We start from the raw sequence: 18,960 nt of genomic DNA on the forward strand, positions 1-18,960 counted from the left end.
ATTTTGGTCAAGAAAATGCCTAAAAACACAGGCCCATTCCTTCTTTTTATATAAATGTTTTATGCAAAATTTTTATCCTTTTTTATCTTTTGTGCTTCTATATTTTTTAATAATGGCATCATGGGTTAACCCATTTGATCTATAAGGTTGGACCTTTGGCCCTATCACCTAGATTGGAAAATGTTTCATTTTTAGATTTGTTGTTAATTTTGTATTCTAGTATATCATTAATAAAAATAATTCATCTTCATCACACTTATCTTTATGATTCCAATTGATTGGTCAGAAATTTTTCAGATATTATATTTTTTCCATATCATAGTTGAACCCAGTTAGTTATCGTGGTGTTTGTGGATAGATCTCGTTCATTTCTCTTCTCGGGATACATGTCCTTTAGGACAACAAGACGGTTAGAGCATGATCTTAGGTCTCCTTAGCTATATAATTGTATATGTCTTTTCTTGTGAGGCAAAACATTTCATTATTGCGAGGCAAAATTGTTGTAACCTCCGAGGCAACTTGCAAGGCAAAATATTTCACTATTTCACAACCAGTTGTGGTTTCCCTAGCTAAGGCATTGATCACACATCTAACACCCTAAGCCTAACCTTCTTTGTGCTCTCTCGTTTACCTGAATTGCCCCGCTAGCCATATGGCCAACATACTTGTGTCTATCTTTGGAGTGAGGAAGAAAAGCAAGATGGCATGCTTCTCGCTTTACATGTGAGAGAATTGAAGTAGGAAAAAGGTGGTGCAAATTTTGCATCAGTTTCAGAAATGCAAATTTGCACTACCAAAGATTGCAAACAAGATAAAAAAAGTACATATTTTGTACAAATCATAGTTACAAATAAATGAATGCAAAACTAAGATGAAGTGCAAAATTTGTATCCAGTTCAGTTTGCACTGCACAATATTTATCACTCTTTCAATTTTATAATTATAATATTCAATTTTTATTAATTTTTGGGAATATTTATTAATTTAGTATTTTATTTAAATAACAACTATTTTTAAATAATAAATTTGCTTTCATTTTTAACATATAATCTTTTTATTTACACATAATTGTAAAATAAAACAAATAAATCATTTAAGGAAGATAAAATAAATTATATTTAATTTTCAGTTTTTATTAAATTTTTTGGGAAAATTAAATCTTAAATTATTCATTTTAGTTTTTATAATTATAATCTTCTGTTTCTAGTAATTTTGTTTGGAAATTTTATTTATTTATTATTTTTATATAATAACTGTTTTTTCAAATAATAACTATGCTTTCATTTTTAACATATAATTATTTGTAAAATAAATTATATAAATCATCTATGGTAGATGAAATATATAATTTTTACTTTTTATTAATTTTTTGGAAAAATTAAATCTTAAATTATTTATTTCAGTTTTCATAATACTATTTTTTAACTTGTATTAAAGATGAAAAACAATTCAAAAGTACTCAATGCACAATTTTGTCAAACTATACACGGATACACCTCCATATCGTTGTGTATCGGACTGTGTCCACTGATACGGTGTGATACGGCTCGATATGGAGGCATATCATACCGATACAAAGATACGTATCCAATCGTAATGTATTCTATATCCATGGTCATGGATATGGATACGATATGCCCCGTATCAGAAGTATCGTATCGATACCTTAATCCTTGACTTATGGGGGATCAATAACTTGTCACGTGTCTCGTGTTTCAAGAATCACACCATCCATGTCTTGGGTCCCAACTGAAATATCTATACAAAGTTGGCCCAATCATCTTTCTTTTTTTTCTTTACTTGTGTAATTGATTCAGAAAGCTTCTGTTATATTTAAAGAAACATTTGACTCCGATTCCCACCATTGGATTGAAAAATAAAGTTGCGGTGATGGGAAAATCAGATCAAGGGCCAGCTCAACCAAGTTAAACGGTGAAGTTCTCTCTAAAGAGGAGCGGTAGCCTCCCAATTACCTCTTTCACCTTTAATTGACCTAGCACTAAGTAATTGGCCTAGAATTGTATCTTTGCCAATTGGAACATTTAAGGCTATGTTTGATTTGAAAGAAAAAGTAGGGAAAGGAAGATAGGAAAACCATTACAAATTTTGTACAGGTTTCCTTGCCTCTCCCTACCTTTTCTTTCAAATCAAACATAACATTAGGCTCAATTTGGAATTGGTACAAATACGAATATGTATAGTGCAAAACCTTGTATTGTTTTGTATGTATTTGTACTCTTTTTCAAACTGAGCCTTAAGGATTCAAAATCTTTCTGATGATGACTAATAGTTTTTGGGGTTCCTACTTCCTGGAATCACTCTAGAGCATGGGAATCACTCACCCACCATTTGTTGCATAAGCTGTAGGAACTCAAATAAACTCCGTTGATCCTTCGTGTAGAAGTAGAACATCTGTAGATATTTACAGACTGCTGTGGGAATTCAAAAAAAACTTCATTGATCCTTTGGGCAAAACATCTATACATATTTACAGGCTGCTATAGGAACTCATATAAGCTTCATTGATCCTAGTGTATACACATATTTACAGACTGTAATCACTCAAGTAAAAACTTCAACAATAGAAGATTACCAAAAAGAATAACCACTAAACTAGTCAATTCAAAGACTTAATAACCTACTGTCCAAAAATTACAAAAAAAAATTCAGAAAGTTCCAATTTTGTCTCTTCAGCTCCTGCATCGGTTAGATATATATCATGAGATCAGATGTGGCTTCAGCAGCCTCAGTTCCAGCTGCACCTGTGCAAAGTGTTCCGTATCATTTGTTTGCAACACTTGTAACCCCATTGGTCTTTCCACCATGAACCCCAAACACTTGTATGCTTGTTAATGCAAACATCTTTTTCGTACTTGCTTCTTGGTAGAGAAGATTCCTGCAAATGGTCCTACCTAATATAAAATTTGATCATTGTCTCATTTGCACTTCAGGCAGCAAAAATTTTGTATTTCAAAAACTATTGCAAAATTCGCACCACCTTCCTACCCCAATTCTTTCTCATGTAAACCAGAGAACACATCGACTGGCTTCGTGTATAAAGTGGAGATTACTTCATTTTTATATACTATTTTTACTTCTAAAAAACAAAAAGATATCACAGGTTAAAAGAAAAAATTACACCGAACCTATTTGCAATCATGCATTTACACCATTGAAGATGAAACTCGCACCACAAACAAACCGAGCCAAAGGGAAAGTGCAGTAATAGAAGCTAGAATAAAACCATAGACATGTCCGAGAAGGCTCCAGACCTGCCCATCTTTCCGTTCAAAATAAAAGTTCTAAAAAAAATCAAAAAGGAAAGGGGCAGATTTGGTCATAAACCCACTAGATCCTATGTGATGTGCATTTTCTGTGCTCATTCTGAATATTAATGCTAAAGAAATGAAAAAGAGGCGATGAAGCCACCATTTGAGCTGCCTAATGGAACTAGTGCTTAGAACGAGAATAATGATTATCATTAGGATTCCTCTTTCCACTGAAAACTGCTAATGCTTGTCTGATTGGAGGTTTCAAAGGAGCTTTCTTGCCAGAAACTGGGCCAAAGATATTGTCAGAAGTTAAAATGTCCTCTCCCTACAGTAAAGAAATAAACCAACCTATGTTATGATGTAATATTAATGATGTGCCACATAAACAGAAAAATCATGTAAAATCAATATGAATGAAAAAAAAAATATATATATATATATAGAAGAAGAAACTGTGGTACTTATCAAGAGAAACTCAACCTGTTTATTTGATTTCTTCTTTATCTTGGGGTACAGGACTTTATGTGGTAACTGATCTTCACGTAAAATGAGGTTTTTGGTGATTGCATCTCTTCCACCTTGAGGTAAAGGCAGTGAAAACTGTAAACAGCTACGTATCAGTATAGGTACATACATGAAGAATTAATAACAAGTCAAAGATCATCAAAATTTAATTAAACTATTCCCTTCTAAACAGACTTAAACATACCCTAGGGTTTCACAAATTGACTTAAATATACCTTGAGTTTTTAAAATGGACTAAAGTATTCCTTGTGGGCTGGGCCCCATTGTACTTAATTGTACCCTCTGTTGATAAAACATTAGCATGTGACGTTATGTGATCTTCATAATATTTTAAAAACCCTACGATGCCCTTTGAAGTGCTAAGTTCAACCCAGATGCATCTCTCTCTGTACCAGGTTCTGCTAGGCTTCTTACAGAGAAGAGAGAGAGCACCAACCCCAAACCTTAATAGAAGAGAGAAAGGTACAAAATTCAAAATTGAAACACTCTGCTCAAGATCACGCCAACACCCATCATTGTGCTAACAGATAATTTGTACGTAACTTTAATGGATACAAGAAACGCTCCCTACTCAACCACCCATAGAAATGCAATTCAAAAGCAACAAATTTTTACGAAAGAGTAAAACTCTAGAAAACTCAGCATCTTATTCCAATCCCACAAAGTCCATGCGTCCATGGGTGTGCACTAACATTGGCCATTTAAAATTTTTGCATTAATTTAAAAGCTCCTGTTGGACTGTTGGCAAACCCACATGGGCAGTTCTGGTTTTTATCAGTCTTTTCTCTTCTTGAATCCCTAACTAAAATGCTGGAGTGGGGATAAGAAGGGATGGAGAATACCCTGCATCATCAGATACCAAAAGCTCCTTATTAAGCCGAATCCAATGTTCAATTCAAGCACACATTGCCACTAATCCAGGTTTCATTTGCCTGTCACGTCAAGGTCTCCTGTCTAAATGTTTGATTGCAGAACCCATTGACAGAATGACTAGTTAAGAATATGCATTTAAAAAAGAAACGATATATATAAGTGGAGTGCCTATGATCTAGAGAGTCTAGACAATAGCAAAGGGGTTAAAAAGCCCACAAGCACGTGACAAACTGAAAGGGCTACCCAGCAGATCAAACAAGCAAAACATCCTATGCAAAAGTTCCTATATAAAATGAAAACCCCCACGATCTCCAATATGTCTAATCGCATCCACCAACAAAGTAGAACTGCAAGACACTTCCATCTGCATTGTACAGGACCAAGAAGGCTCTTCATAACCAATTTTCTATCAACAAAAGAACCTCACACCCATGTTAAACAAGCACTACTCTAGAATAATAGAGGGATGGTGGATTAGGACTATGGAAATTGGAATTTTGGCTTTTAAAAGTACAGCTCTGCTTACTTAAAAAAAAAAAAAAAAAAAGCAGCTCAGCTTACTGTAAAAAACAAAAAATCAGCTCTGGTTGGTAGGGGTGAGCAATCGGTTTATTTGGTTAAAAACCGACCTGAATAAACCAAATTTTTTAAAACCAAAAGTTGAAATGTAAAACCGAACTAAACCAAAATAACCAAAACCGAAATTTTCAATTCGTTTTCGGTTGTTTCAATTAAAACCGAATTTATTTAATATATTAATGTACATTAATATATTATTAAGTAAATTATAATATATATATAATATTATATGTTCTAACATATGATATAATATATTATAATATAGTATAGATATTCTATATGATATGTAACATATATATTAATATATATAAATATATGCATATATTATAAATAACAAAGTTCAGCTAATTCAGTTTTTTTCAGTTAATCGAATTTCCTAATCCAGAACCTGAAACCGAAAACTGAAATTTTATAAAACCAAATTAACTGAAAATTGAACTAATCGAACCAAAAAAACCGAAACCAAAATTTTCGATTCGATTTTTTGGTTTTAACCAAACAATGCTCACCCCTACTGGTTGGTAATTGGTTTTGGCAGTTACTCTTAGACTCTGATTATCTGTGGCATAATCTAATTGGTAGCATTCATGGGAGGGACACATACAAATGGGGTACAAAATTAGCTATTAGAGTGGCTTATGCCTCTCCTTGGAAAGCTATCTTCCTATTCTTCCTAGTTTCCTTCAATTCATTTGTTATGATGCTTCAATTGGTTTTGAGAAGGTGAGGTTTTGAAAAGACCACCCTTTGAAGGATCTCTTCCCATCCATCTACTCCACTTCTTTGGTAAAGAATATGCCCATCTTCATGCTGGTTTCTCACTCGATTTATGAAGTTTCTTGGAATTTGGGCTTAAGGGGAGGTTTAAGGGATTTGGTGTGACCTAGTGCTTAAGCATGTTATCTTCTTTGGAAGGGGTCTTCTTTGATACTTAGATTCCTGATTCTCATATTTGGACTATTTCTCCATTTGGGCATTTTTTGTGCCTCCATTTACTAAGGGCCTGTTTGGCGCATCTTTTTGAGAAGATCTTCTTGTAGCTCTGACATTCAAAAGACACATTGAGCTTTTGACATAAGATCTGGGCAGCCCGAAGACAGTTTGTCAGACGCGCATCTTTCCGTGCATTTGCCCACGTCTTTCCACACGAGATTAAAACGCGAAAGATGCTAATGAAGCTTCCCAAATCAGCCCGAAATGGACTTCTCGCGTCTTTTCGGCGCACCGTCTTTTGGCGGCTAGATCTTTCACGAGACAAACAGGAATAGCCGAAAAGCGGTCTTCCCGGCTTGTAAACAGCCGAATGACCGCGTGGAAAGACACGCCAAACGGACCCTAAGCCTTGGTTGGTAGTTCTCTATGCTAACTCCATTTTATTGGGGTCTACTCCTCACAAAATTAGGCAAAGCTTACCACTTGAAGATTAACTCTGGTGAAACATTGCAAAGGAGACCTAGTATTTGCTTTGCTTGTCATCACTCATCACCACCAAGTTCTGTTTTTGGTTGCAGGTGGGCACAACCCAATACATGATCTCTTCAAGACCTCATTTTCCAATCATAAAAAAAAGGGATAAAATTATGTTGAGATGCACAAAAGCTATCACCATCTTGTGGGTGCAATTCAGGATCTTCCGCTGCACGGATTTCCTGGGAAACGAAGTCATAGGCACGTAGGTTCAGAGCCAGACCGACTACTCCAAGAGCACTCATCCATAAACCGGTTACTGGTACAAATAACATAAAGAAATGTAACCAACGTTTATTGGAAAAAGCAACCCCAAAGATTTGGGACCAAAAGCAGTTAATGGTGACCATTGAATAAGTCTCTTCAGCTTGAGTTGGGTTAAAAGCACGGAATGTATTTGCACCGTCACCATCTTCGAATAAAGTATTTTCTACGGTAGCACCATGAATAGCGCATAGCAAAGCAGCACCCAATACGCCGACACCATGATAATATTAACAGTATGGTGGTGTATAGAAAATTCTTCAACTGCAAGAATTAGTATCTCGAGTGGCATCCTCCTGCATTGAATTGGATAATGCTCAACTCTAATGGGTATAGGCTTCAAAATCCAGGCCTATAGAGAATAGGAAGAAGTTTCAGAGATGGTTGAGGCTTCATTGTTGCTATTTACCAAGGCCTTATATATGGGGGACTCTACAAGGGCGGAATTACATGCTGTCCTGTAAGGATTGAAGATTGGAAAGAGGCTGAAAACGCAAAATGTAATGATTGAAGGGGATTCAAAAACATTAGTGAGTGGCTAACGTATGACAGTGGCGGAACATGGCAATAGAGGAACACTATGAGGGAAACCAAGCAACTTGCTAGGGACCTCGTAGTCGCCTGGAATTGGATTCAAATATCACCCAACAGGTTAACTGACTCATAAGAGAAGGGGTAAACAGGGACCAGTTCTACCAGAGGGTAACAAACTACTGTGGCATATAAATATAATGTGGGGCTAGGTAAGCTAGATTAACCGAAGACATGCATATGCCCGGTACTACATGTAGCATTCATTAATCAACAAATTTCATTTTTACCTATAAAAAAAGCGCTCAAGTCATCCCCTTTTCAACCTTTCACTAGCTCCCCTCAGTGTTTCTTTTTTATTTTTCTTTGCATCTTTCTCTGTCCTTGGTGCTTCTCATATCACTATATTTTTCTTCAATCCATGTCACTTGTTTCTTACTATCTTCTTCAAGAAGATTGTAGACCTTCTCATGGATCTCCTGCTTGTGTAAGAGGCTGCCTTGGTTCTACCAACTTCCCTGTTTTCCAACCTTGTCCCCATGCTTAATCCATTTGCATTCCATAATCAGCCTTTTCCTCTATTTCTTGTCAGCATAAATATTGCCTTGATGGAGTTCTGGGATGGGACTCCAAACTGATGGTTGAATGGATGTAAAGAAACAATTCGGTGATTTGGATCCATAGAAAAGCCATGAAGGAGGTGAGATGTTTATCAAGGGAAAATGGGGTCAGCTTCAGACAAGTTGGAAGATGAGCAAATGGTTTGGCCGATAGTTTAGCCAAACAAGGGATTAATGGTGTGCAATTATTTTGGGCAACATCACCCCTTTTAGTGGGATGTTTGGCATACTATATTCATTTTTAAATACTGAATAAAAGTTATGGTTTCTGGCATTACTTTCAGGACCAATTGGTATGGGAAACTCCTTGAATGCTGAACTGGCTATATTGGAAGGCCTCAGATTAGCCAAACAATTGGGCTTCAGGTTGGTTGAGGTAGAAGGGATTCAAAAGTAGTTATTTCATGGGCAAATGCCAACAGGCATGGGGGCTGAGTTTAAGTAGAAGTGTAAAACGGGCCGTGTTGGCGCCTGCGGCCTGTGCAAAGTGCAAGTTGTGCCGTCAGTCCGCAGGCCATCCTGGGCCGTGCTGCCCTCCCCAAGGATAATTTGGGGGGTCAGCACTATAGTTATAAATTGAAAATAAAAAATTATGTTATTAGAAAAATATCAAATAAATTAAATAAAATTAAAACAAAATTTACAATAATTTGAAAAATGTTATACAACTATTGAGTATACAAAAAATATTGACTTCATCATTTTCTCCTATTGTTCTTGACTTTGATCATTGTAGGAATTGAAAATGGTGGGGGATAGGGCTATTTATGGGAATTGTTGAATTGGTGTGATGAGAATGGTGGAGGATAGGGCTAATTATAGGAATTGAAAATAATTCATTGCCCAAAATACCCTAAAAACCAGCCAATTTTTTAGTTGTTGGGAGGGGTATTTTGGTCATTGTAAAGTTATTTATCACTTTACCCTAAATGCCCCACCAAACTAGCTAATATATAGCTATTGGGGAGCATGCGTCATTCTCTCCCCCCAAAACCAAAATACATAAGCCCCTTATATAGTTGTTGGGGGCTATTTCTATAAAAAAACCCTATATAGCTATGGGCCCGCATGTCGTGCCGTGCCGTGCCGGCCCATGGACCTAGACCCCAAGCCCAGCATGGCCCAAACCATCGTGTCGGGCCTGGCACGGCCCGTGTGCCATCGTGTTATGTCATGCTGGGCCGATCCAAATCCGGGCCATGCCGCAATTTACACCTCCAAGTTTAATTGGGCTAGAAGGAGTGCAAATGGGTTTGTTGATTCTCTTGCTAAACAGGGAATACAAAACAACAATTGTTCTGGGCTTGTTTGTAATGTGGGCTTGAGAATACGGAATAGCATTCCCATGATCATGTTGCACTAATCACCTCTTTAAATCTATTAATACAAATTTATTTTCTCCTGATAAAAAAAAATAACAATAACCAATACCAATTGCATATTTTTATATTTTTTAATTTAGAATTTTAGATTGAAAACTAATTTATTTTCTATTTTCTTATAGACCTTCAAACTACAAAGAATTGCATAATACTTCTTGCCAAGTAGAGTAAAGAGATGGAAGACAAGTCGGACAACACTTGAGAAAGCAATGGGAAAGACTCAGGATAGAAATATTGCTATTTACAAGATCCAAAAAGCACAAATTTTGTCACTTGCAAATTTTGTGGCAAAGTGACAAATGGAGGGATCTTCAAAGCAAAAGAGCATTTAACTGGGGGGAGGAGAAATGCAAAAACATTGTAGTAAATGACCCAAAGAGGCAAAAGAAGTGATATTAGCGTACATACAAAGAAAAAAGTCGACGAAAGAGAATATGTTTGGAGATAAAGGGGAAAAAACCTAGACTTTGATGATTTTGAAAGTATAATTGAAGATGAAGATGGAATGGGGGACAAGTTGCATGTGCTTGGTGGTAGTCACATATCTAGTGTTGGTGGAAATGTAAGCTATGCTTCTTCAAGTTCAAGATGTCATTCAAATTCTAAACAATCCCCCAATAAAAAGGCAAAAGAGGCATTTGGATAAATTCTTTCCTACTAGCGCAAAAGAAGTTGTGAATCCAAGAAGAAAGCAAAGAAAAAGCAAACCACTATTATTGATATGTATAACAAAAAAGGGAGAGAGCAAGTATGCATACACATTGCTAGATGGTTTTATCGAGCTAGTATTCGTTGAATACCTCAAGCTAGTAAAGTTTTGAAGCAATGATAGAGGCAACAAGGCAATATGGATCGGGATTAAAACTCCCAAGTTACTATGAGTTGTGAGTAGGCGCCACACGCTTTTTTCACGAGGCGTGCTAGAGGCATATGCCTCATGCACACCTCATATAAAAAGACAAAAAAAAAGCCTCCTTGTGTTCAAGAGGCTTATGCCTCTTACGTTCCAAACTATGCCTATCATCACGCCTCCACATTTTAAAGCATTTATTAAAAGATATTGATGAGAGTAATGAATGGTTATTGGGGGAGGTGGAATGTGATGAGGATGGTGCAAAAAATGATTTGGTGTTTGATGATAAGTAACATGGGGAGATGTTGCTTGAGCTTCAGGAGTTGAAGAGCCGCTAAGGAATACAAGATCTAGAGCTTCAACTTCATACAACAAAGAGCAACAAAAGCTAGTGAAAAAAGATCAAGACAACTTCAATTGGAAGATGAAGAAGAGGAAGAACTTGATGTGGAAGAAGAAATGGAAGAGGATTTGAACGACTACAAGTCAAATGACAATAAAGATGAAGTTGAACTTCCGAGTGAAGATGAAGAAGATGTTGATTGAGTCTTGAAGAATGGATATGTAACCTTAGATTTTAATAGCTTCAAGTGTAAATTTTGTGTCTCATTGTTCTATGACTCTATGTGATTGTATTGCATTAATGGTTTAAACTTGATGTTGAGTACAAACTCTCCCTTAAAGTCCCTTGTTTTGCTAAGGTGTCAGCTAAACCATTATCTGATCTCTCTTTTTTTATCACAAAGGTATTGAAATTGACCAGAGGGACAAAATATTCCGCCTTCTTGATATGAATGGAGATGGTAGGATTAGTATGGAAGAACTTAAAGAACAGATGGAAGAGCTTGGAGCAGGGGAGGATGCTGAGTAGATGATGCATCTGCTTGAAGCAAACAGTGATGGTTACTTGAGCTCTGATGAATTTGATTTACTTCAGAAGCACGCATGTCCACAAAAGACTATTATTGGATGAAGTATATGGTTTTCTTGAGGCCATTCTGGAAGTTTTACAGGGTGGTGGTGCTGTTACAGGGTCATATGTGCATTTCTTCTCATATCATTTTTTGGCAAACTCTCTAGTGACAAATGGGACTAACAGGGAGCATTTGTTTTGGGCTGCATTCTAATAATAGTGCCACAAATCTGGTCTTTAAATCTATATGCTTGGGATGCCTGGCATATTGTAATCTCCATTATATTAATACTTTCACTGTGATGCAGTAAAAGCAGCCTCACCATTATCAGGAGTATTGTTTAACATAAAACCAAGTCCTCCATACTAAACCAAGCCCTAGTGTTATTTCTTATGGAGTGCTACATATGATGAAGGGAAGTACCATTTGGTAGCATCGTCACAGACTCACAGGTCTGCTTACCAACTGGTGGGGAAAAATTGGCATCAGACCATTATAGAGGTAATGAGTGGAAAGGCTATTGGGAAAATGGCTGTGGAAGTAATGAGTGGAAAGGAAGGCTTTATAGAGGATAACTCATTACTAATATGGGGACTCGGGGAGGGGTTGAGAAACTGTTGAGTTTGGGCCGATTTTAAGTTATTGGGCCCAGCTTTGTTTCTTTTTTATTTAAGTTATTCAGTTAGGAAGTTATTGGGCCTTAGGCCCATTAGTTTATGTTAATTTTAAGTTGTGACTATTCAGCTACTTAAAGTAGCCGCCCTACTAAGGGTATCTTTGTAAACTTTCATTCTTTTATTTAAGTATATAAATCAAGAGGGGTTGGCGGCCAGAACAATTCAATTCTGGCGACACCCCACTCTCTTTTCTTCTTCTCTTTCTTTCTCTCTTGCTGAAACCTTTCAGCTTCTTCTACTTTTCTTCACAAAGCATATATCAGAATCAATTATCAGCAACTTCTACTTGGTATCAGAGCAGGCCGAAGGTTTCTTGAGCTGCTCCATCACGCAGCCCTAGATCAGCCGACTGCATGGTGATATGAGAGGCTGATCGAAGACCTCAAGTAAGCCCAGTTTTTGGATTTTTTGGTGGATCTGTTTTGCCTTGTAGCTGGTCTAGGGTTTCCCATCAAATTCAGGAAGAAGTGGAGAAAGGGGGAGAGTCCTGTTTTTGTATGACTCTTCAATTTTGACCTAGGAAGTGGCGCCCTAATTTTCTAGGGTTTCTTGGAGTTTTCTGAAGGGGGCGGTTCAAGTCCCACCTGTTTTGGAGGCCTCTAGAGAGAGCGAATGCTTCTTCTCTCTCTTCTCCCGCTCCCGTGAAAAGGGAATCTTTTGTGGGAGGACCATTTAGGGTAACATAAGGGTGTCTATGGTGCCTGAAGGGATTTATTTCATATTTCTTCATCTTAAAGTGATTTTCTAACCCTTTTTTGGGAATAATGGAGTGTCATGGAGTTGAAAACAAACCGGGGAGTGAAATGGAACAAGGGAAAGGAGGTGTCGGAGACCTTTCCGGGGCTGGGACCATCACTATAGTTAAGTTAGATGGTACAAACTATTTAGAATGGTCACAATCTGCAAAGATGGCCATTGGTGCTCGTGAGAAGTTGGGGTATATCACTGGTGAGGAAGTGAAACCCGAGACTACAAGAAAATTATATATGGTAATGACTTGGCTGTGCAATTCTATGCTGTCCCATATAAGTAAAAACTTTTTGTGGGCAAATACAGCTAAGGAAATTTGGGATGGGGTTGTAGAAACCTATTCATAGAGTGAGAATGTTGCTAGGGCCTACCAGTTGAGGAACAAGGTTATTGCTACCAGACAGGGAGATAAACCTATTGTTGTTTATTTTTTGGCCCTTAAAACCCTATGGCAGGAGATTGACCATCTGGAGACATTGGTTTGGGAAAGTAGTAAGGATGCAGCTACCTACCAGAAGCTCTAAGAGAATAATAGTCTTTGAATTCCTTGCTGGCCTTAATCCCGAGTATGGCATTGCAAGGCAACATATCCTTTCCAGGGATAGTATTACTCTCTCTCAGGCATATGCCTTTGTATCAAGAGGAAAGAGTAGGAGGAATGTGATGATGAAGAATTTGGGTCTTAAATAGTCAGCTAGGGTTAGTATTGTGAAACCTAAACAAAGTGGAAACTGGGGTGGTAGTGAAATCAGGAAGGAAGATAAGAAGAACATGATCTGTGACTATTATAAGAAGCCACAAGAGATACCTACCAGAAGCTTCACCCTCACCTTGTACCGAATAGACTCAAAAACAAGAAGGGAAATGTTAATATGGCAATAACTAGTGACTTACTTGGACCCCCTACTATAACTACTTTGGAATTTGTTGCAGCTGTTGCAGTAAGGGCCGAACTTAAGAGATATGGACATTTACTTAATCAACGAGATGTAGTCAGCCCTAATCCCTTATCAGGTGGACAGCTAGGTACAAGTGGATCTGGTGGTGGACATTCTACTTCCCTTGCTCATACAGGTAGTTCACATGCCACTGCAAACTATGTTTCTACTACAGGTAAGGAGGGACCTCCTTGGATTATAGATTCTGGAGCCTTAGCACATAACTCATAGTTCCACTATTTTCTCCTCTTATCAACTCTGCTCTGGTAGAGATAGAGTTTCCACAACCGATGGATCCCATGTTCCCATTGCTGGGAAGGGATCTGCCAAGATAACTGAGATTCCATTTCCCTACCCTCTGTCCTCCATGTACCCAGATTGAGTACTAACTTGTTATTTGTTAGTAGTTTGACTAAGAACTTGAATTGCTCAGTGATTTTTTCTCCTAGCCATTGTGTTTTGCAGGATCTGGTTTCAAAGAGGACGATTGGAAGTGGTTGTAAGGTGAACGGAATCTACTTTCTGGTTGCGCTTCCCAATCATCAGAGTCATCATGTTAGCATGGATTTTGAGTCAAAGTCTGTGGGTCAGATTATGCTTTGGCATAATCGTTTGGGACATTTGTCTTTTACTTCTTTGCGTTTCTTATTTCCAAAGTTATTTGAGTCTGTTAATTTGTCTAGCTTAGAGAGTGAAGGTTGTCAGCTTGGAAACATTCTAAACATTCATTTAAAGCTAGTAATAAAAGGTGTTCATCTGCCTTTGATGTTATTCATACTGATGTGTGGGGACCATACCATGCTCCTTCTATGGGTGGTTACTGATACTTTCTTTTATTTGTGGATGATTTTTCTCGGTATTCTTGGATTTACTTGATGAGGTACCATCCTTGGTTCAATAGTTTCATCAGATGGTGCTAACACAGTTTGGGGTACGAGTGAAAGTGTTCAGATCAAACAATGCCAAGGAATATTTTGAGAAGAATCTTACTACGTATCTATCAGAGTATGAGTAATTCATTAGAGCAATTGTTCTTACAGTCCACAGCAAAATGGTGTAGCAGAAAGGAAGAATAGACACATTATTGAGATTGCGAGGAGCATGATGATCACATCTACTGTTCTAGTTCGATTTTGGGGTGATGCAGTTCTCACAGCAATCTTCTTGATTAATAGGGTGCCTTATCGTGTTCTTGGATTTAGCACCCCATTCAGCCTCCTTTTTCCTGAGGGGGAGATGTTCCACATTCCTCTCAAGATTTTTGGTTGTGTTTTCTTTGCTCATGTTCTTGGTCCTCACTGCTAGAAGCTTGACCCGAAGGCAAAGAAGTGTGTTTTTCATGGATATGCAAAAAATCAGAAAGGATACTGTTGCTATGACCCAATCTCTGGGAGCCGGTATGTCACTATGGATGTCACCTTTTTTGAGTCCACTCCTTTCTTCCAAAAAGGTTCTTCTCAGGGGAAGTGTTTTGGGGAAGGAAGTGAGCAGTCTATTCCTCTTTCGATTCCAGTCCATGTGTCCACTCATGTGTTTGACCCTCCTGTGTATAATCCTCCTATGTCACCACCTTCTTTACCACCTCCCTTGTGTCCTGTTTCCCAGTGCTTCTCATGACAAAGCCTACGACTTCACAGGGAGGTTGATTTCATAGTAGAAGAACCCACATCACTTCCTATCGGCTCCTTGGAGACTCCAGATTCGACTGGCACTGACTCAGGTATTCCTCTTGATCCTTCGAATGTTTCAATTCCTATTGATTCCACTAACCCCATTACAAATGACCCGGACCTTCCTATTGCACTCAGAAAAGAGAAGAGAATGTGTATTGCTCATTGTATCTCTCCTACAATGGACTTTCCCCTTCTTATCGAGCCTTCCTTTCTTCCCTCGACTCTGTGTCTATACCCAAGGGTGTTAGTGAGGCTCTCTCCAAACCCGAGTGGAAGACAGTTAAATACAAGAGGGCAAGGAAACTGTTAGATGTAGATGGGTTTATACAGTTAAATACAAGGCAAATGGAAGTATAGAAAGGTATAAGGATAGACTGGTTGCAAAAGGATACACTCAAACCTATGGCATTGATTACTTAGAGACTTTTGCACCAGTTGTAAAAATGACTTCTGTTCAGATCCTTTTCTCTCTTGCTACTACATACTCTTGGCCCCTTTTCCAACTTGATGTAAAAAATGTCTTTCTTAATGGGGACCTGCGAGAAGAAGTATATATGGATCTTCCTGTTGGTTTCTACAGTGGCGCTGAAAAGGGAAGGTATGCAAATTGAAGAAGTCTATTTATGGTTTAAAACAGTCTCCCAAAGCGTGGATTGACAGGTTCAGGAAAGCCTTGATTGCTTTTGGCTATACTCAGACTCAATCAAACCATACTTTGTTAGTGAAGCAGAGGGGGTCCCTGGTGTCAGTTCTGATAGTTTATGTGGATGATATTGTAGTTACAGAAAATGACTTGAGTGAGGTTGACAGTTTGAAGAAGAATCTGCACAGAGAATTTGAAATTAAGGATCTTGGGGAGCTGAGGTATTTTTAGGGCATTGAGGTAGCAAGATCAAAGCATGGAATTTTTATTTCTCAGAGGAAGTATGTTCTGGACCTTTTACAAGAAACAAGGAAACTTGGAACAAAGGCAGCTAGTACTCCTATTGATCATAATCATAAAATTAATGCATCGGAAGGTGAGTTGGTGAAGGATATTGGGAGATATTAGAGACTAGTGGGGTGGCTGCTATGCTTATGTATGACAAGACCAGACATCTCTTATGCAATGAGTGTGGTGAGTCAATACATGCATGCCCCACGAGTCCATCATTGGGAGGTTGTTGACAAGATTCTTGCTTATCTAAAGGGACACCCTGGTAGAGGCATACTATTTGCTGACCATGGACAATTGAAGCTAGAGGCTTACATAGATGCTAATTGGGCAAGATGCCTAGATGACAGGAGATCTACATCAGGAGTTTGCACTCTTGTTGGAGGCAATCTAGTTTCGTGGAAAAATAAGAAGCAGACAATTGTGGCAAAGTCAAGTGTAGAAGCTGAATACAGAGCCATGGAACATGGAGTTTTAGAGCTTCTCTGGATCCGTTTCTTGTTAAGAGAAATTGGTATTGAGGCAGAATTTATGATGTTGTACTTTGATAACTATGCAGCAATTAACATTGGCCACAACCTAGTTCAGCATGACAGGACAGACAAAGCACATTGAAGTGGACAGACATTTCATAAGAGAGAGGGTGACCTCAGGGGAAGTTTGTCTTCCATACATTGCTTCTAATTTGCAGCTTGCCAATGTACTTATAAAAAGATTTGCAAGAAACAAGCTGGAGCATGATCTACGCAAATTGGGAATGTGTGACATTTACTCCCAACTTGAGGGGGAGTGTTGAGTTTGGGCCGATTTTAAGTTATTGGGCCCAGCTTTGTTTCTTTTTTATTTAAGTTATTCAGTTAGGAAGTTATTGGGCCTTAGGCCCATAGTTTATGTTAATTTTAAGTTGTGACTGTTCAGCTAGTTAAAGTAGCCGCCCTACTAAGGGTATCTTTGTAATCTTTCATTCTTTTATTTAAGTATATAAATCAAGAGGGGTTGGCAGCCAGAACAATTCAATTCTGGCGACATCCCACTCTCTTTTCTTCTTTTCTTTCTTTCTCTCTTGCTGAAACCTTTTAGCTTCTACTTTTCTTCACAAAACATATATCAAAATCAATTATCAGCAACTTCTACTGAAACTAACCTTGTCTTGCAACCATATGGATCAAGCATTTCAAAAGGTATTAATACAACATAAACATTTGTTCATGAAATGGATAGCTTTCGAGGTGGATGGTGCTGAGAAGCTGAATTTATGGAAGAGTGTATGGTGTGGGTCCAATTCCCTAGAAGTCTCTCAGTATGAAATTTCTGCATTAGCAATTGAGCAAGAAGCAATGCTGAAAGAATGGTAATGACTTTATTGGATGGCAAGCAGCAGAGTGGGCATCTAGATTGAGAAGAAACATTTTTTATTGGGAGGCTGAAGAGCTAACGCCACTGCCGGAGAAGCTCAATCACATAATGCCTAATGGTGGCTTGGTTCAAAATATGGAGACTTTTCAACCAAATCTTACTTTAATCTTCTGCTAAATGGTGATGGTCAGGAAGTTCCATGGAGATGGAGAGGATGGTCTTCAAACAGGCAGGAGTTAGGAGGGATTTTCTTCAGATGGACAGGATAGGGTGGAGAGGGTGGTCTTCAGACGGGCATCCCCTTAGGTCTCTCTAACACACAAAAAAAGTCTGATTTGGTACTGTTGTTTTGTGCTTTCACATCAAAAAGGATATGTACAGTACATATACATCTTCATGTTGAAAGGTTAACAATTTAACTATGTAAGTGAAGTTTGGTATTTTGTATTCCTCATTCAAGTATAAAAAAGGCTCAAATAACAGTTTACAGGCAGTTTGTTTTGATCAACTGAAAACACTTCAGATAAAAACAGAAATAGTCCAAACACAACCTAATATGACATAAAGATATATGTTAAAAAGTGATAATTAGTTCTCTACAGCATAGTTGATGTTAAAGGAGAATCAGATGGATTGCCTAAAAGAACCTTGGTAGCTGTAGCAGGATTTTACATGACATTTATTGTTTGGCACTGATTGTTGATGCTAAAAGAATTCACTTCACATAAATTATCTACCACCATCTTCCTTTTTTAAAAATCCTCTATTTTAGGAGGTAAATAATTCTTTTCTCTGTTTTTCTATATTGTAGGGACTAAAATAGATTCATGTTGTTAGCATAGAGACCTAACCTACAAATTGCCTAGAACTTTGTGGCTGAAACTTGCTCTTAAATTTGTTTTACTCTCACATGGATAATCTATTCTGGGAGCTAAAGTGGATTTTCTCTAATAAAAGGGAAAAAGTTCCTCATATAGTGGATGACTACATATTAGTATGGAACTCAATACTAATATCCTATCACTAAGCACTACATTAATTAAACAAATTCAGATTCAAGAAATCATTGCTGAATGAGAAATATGAATTATAAGGGTAAAAATAACTATTGATAAAAACTCTCTTAGAACCTTCACTATCTCAATCAACCCCCAGCTCTTTCTTCCTTCAGGAAGACAAACCAGTTGCTTCCTGTTCTTGTCAAAAAACTCTGAAACACCTATGAAGGAACCTTTATGATTTTTTCTGCATTCCATCACATATCTTCTTCCCACCTTTGTGATGAACTCTTTCTAGTTTCTCTCCTTTCCTTTTGTGCTTGCTTCTGCTACAAAGCCTGTGAGCCACTCTAC

General features: G+C 37.8%; 1 protein-coding gene across 2 annotated transcripts in view; it reads right to left on the minus strand.

Moving 5' to 3' along the window:
- Positions 1-2,430: 2,430 nt before the first annotated feature.
- The window catches only part of LOC104588558 (RNA-binding NOB1-like protein), a 31,148-nt gene continuing 14,618 nt past the window's right edge, over positions 2,431-18,960 (minus strand). For both annotated transcript variants that reach the window (XM_088887828.1, XM_010246537.3), the window contains exons 5-6: positions 3,753-3,872; positions 2,431-3,597 (exon numbers count right to left, since the gene is read on the minus strand). In XM_088887828.1, the coding sequence (XP_088743954.1) occupies positions 3,451-3,597; positions 3,753-3,872 (267 nt within the window). In that variant the 3' untranslated portion in view covers positions 2,431-3,450. The remainder of the gene's footprint in view (positions 3,598-3,752; positions 3,873-18,960) is intronic.

Source organism: Nelumbo nucifera, chromosome 5, assembly GCF_055504915.1.
Source record: "Nelumbo nucifera cultivar China Antique chromosome 5, China Antique-T2T, whole genome shotgun sequence".
Classification (NCBI taxonomy): domain Eukaryota; kingdom Viridiplantae; phylum Streptophyta; class Magnoliopsida; order Proteales; family Nelumbonaceae; genus Nelumbo; species Nelumbo nucifera.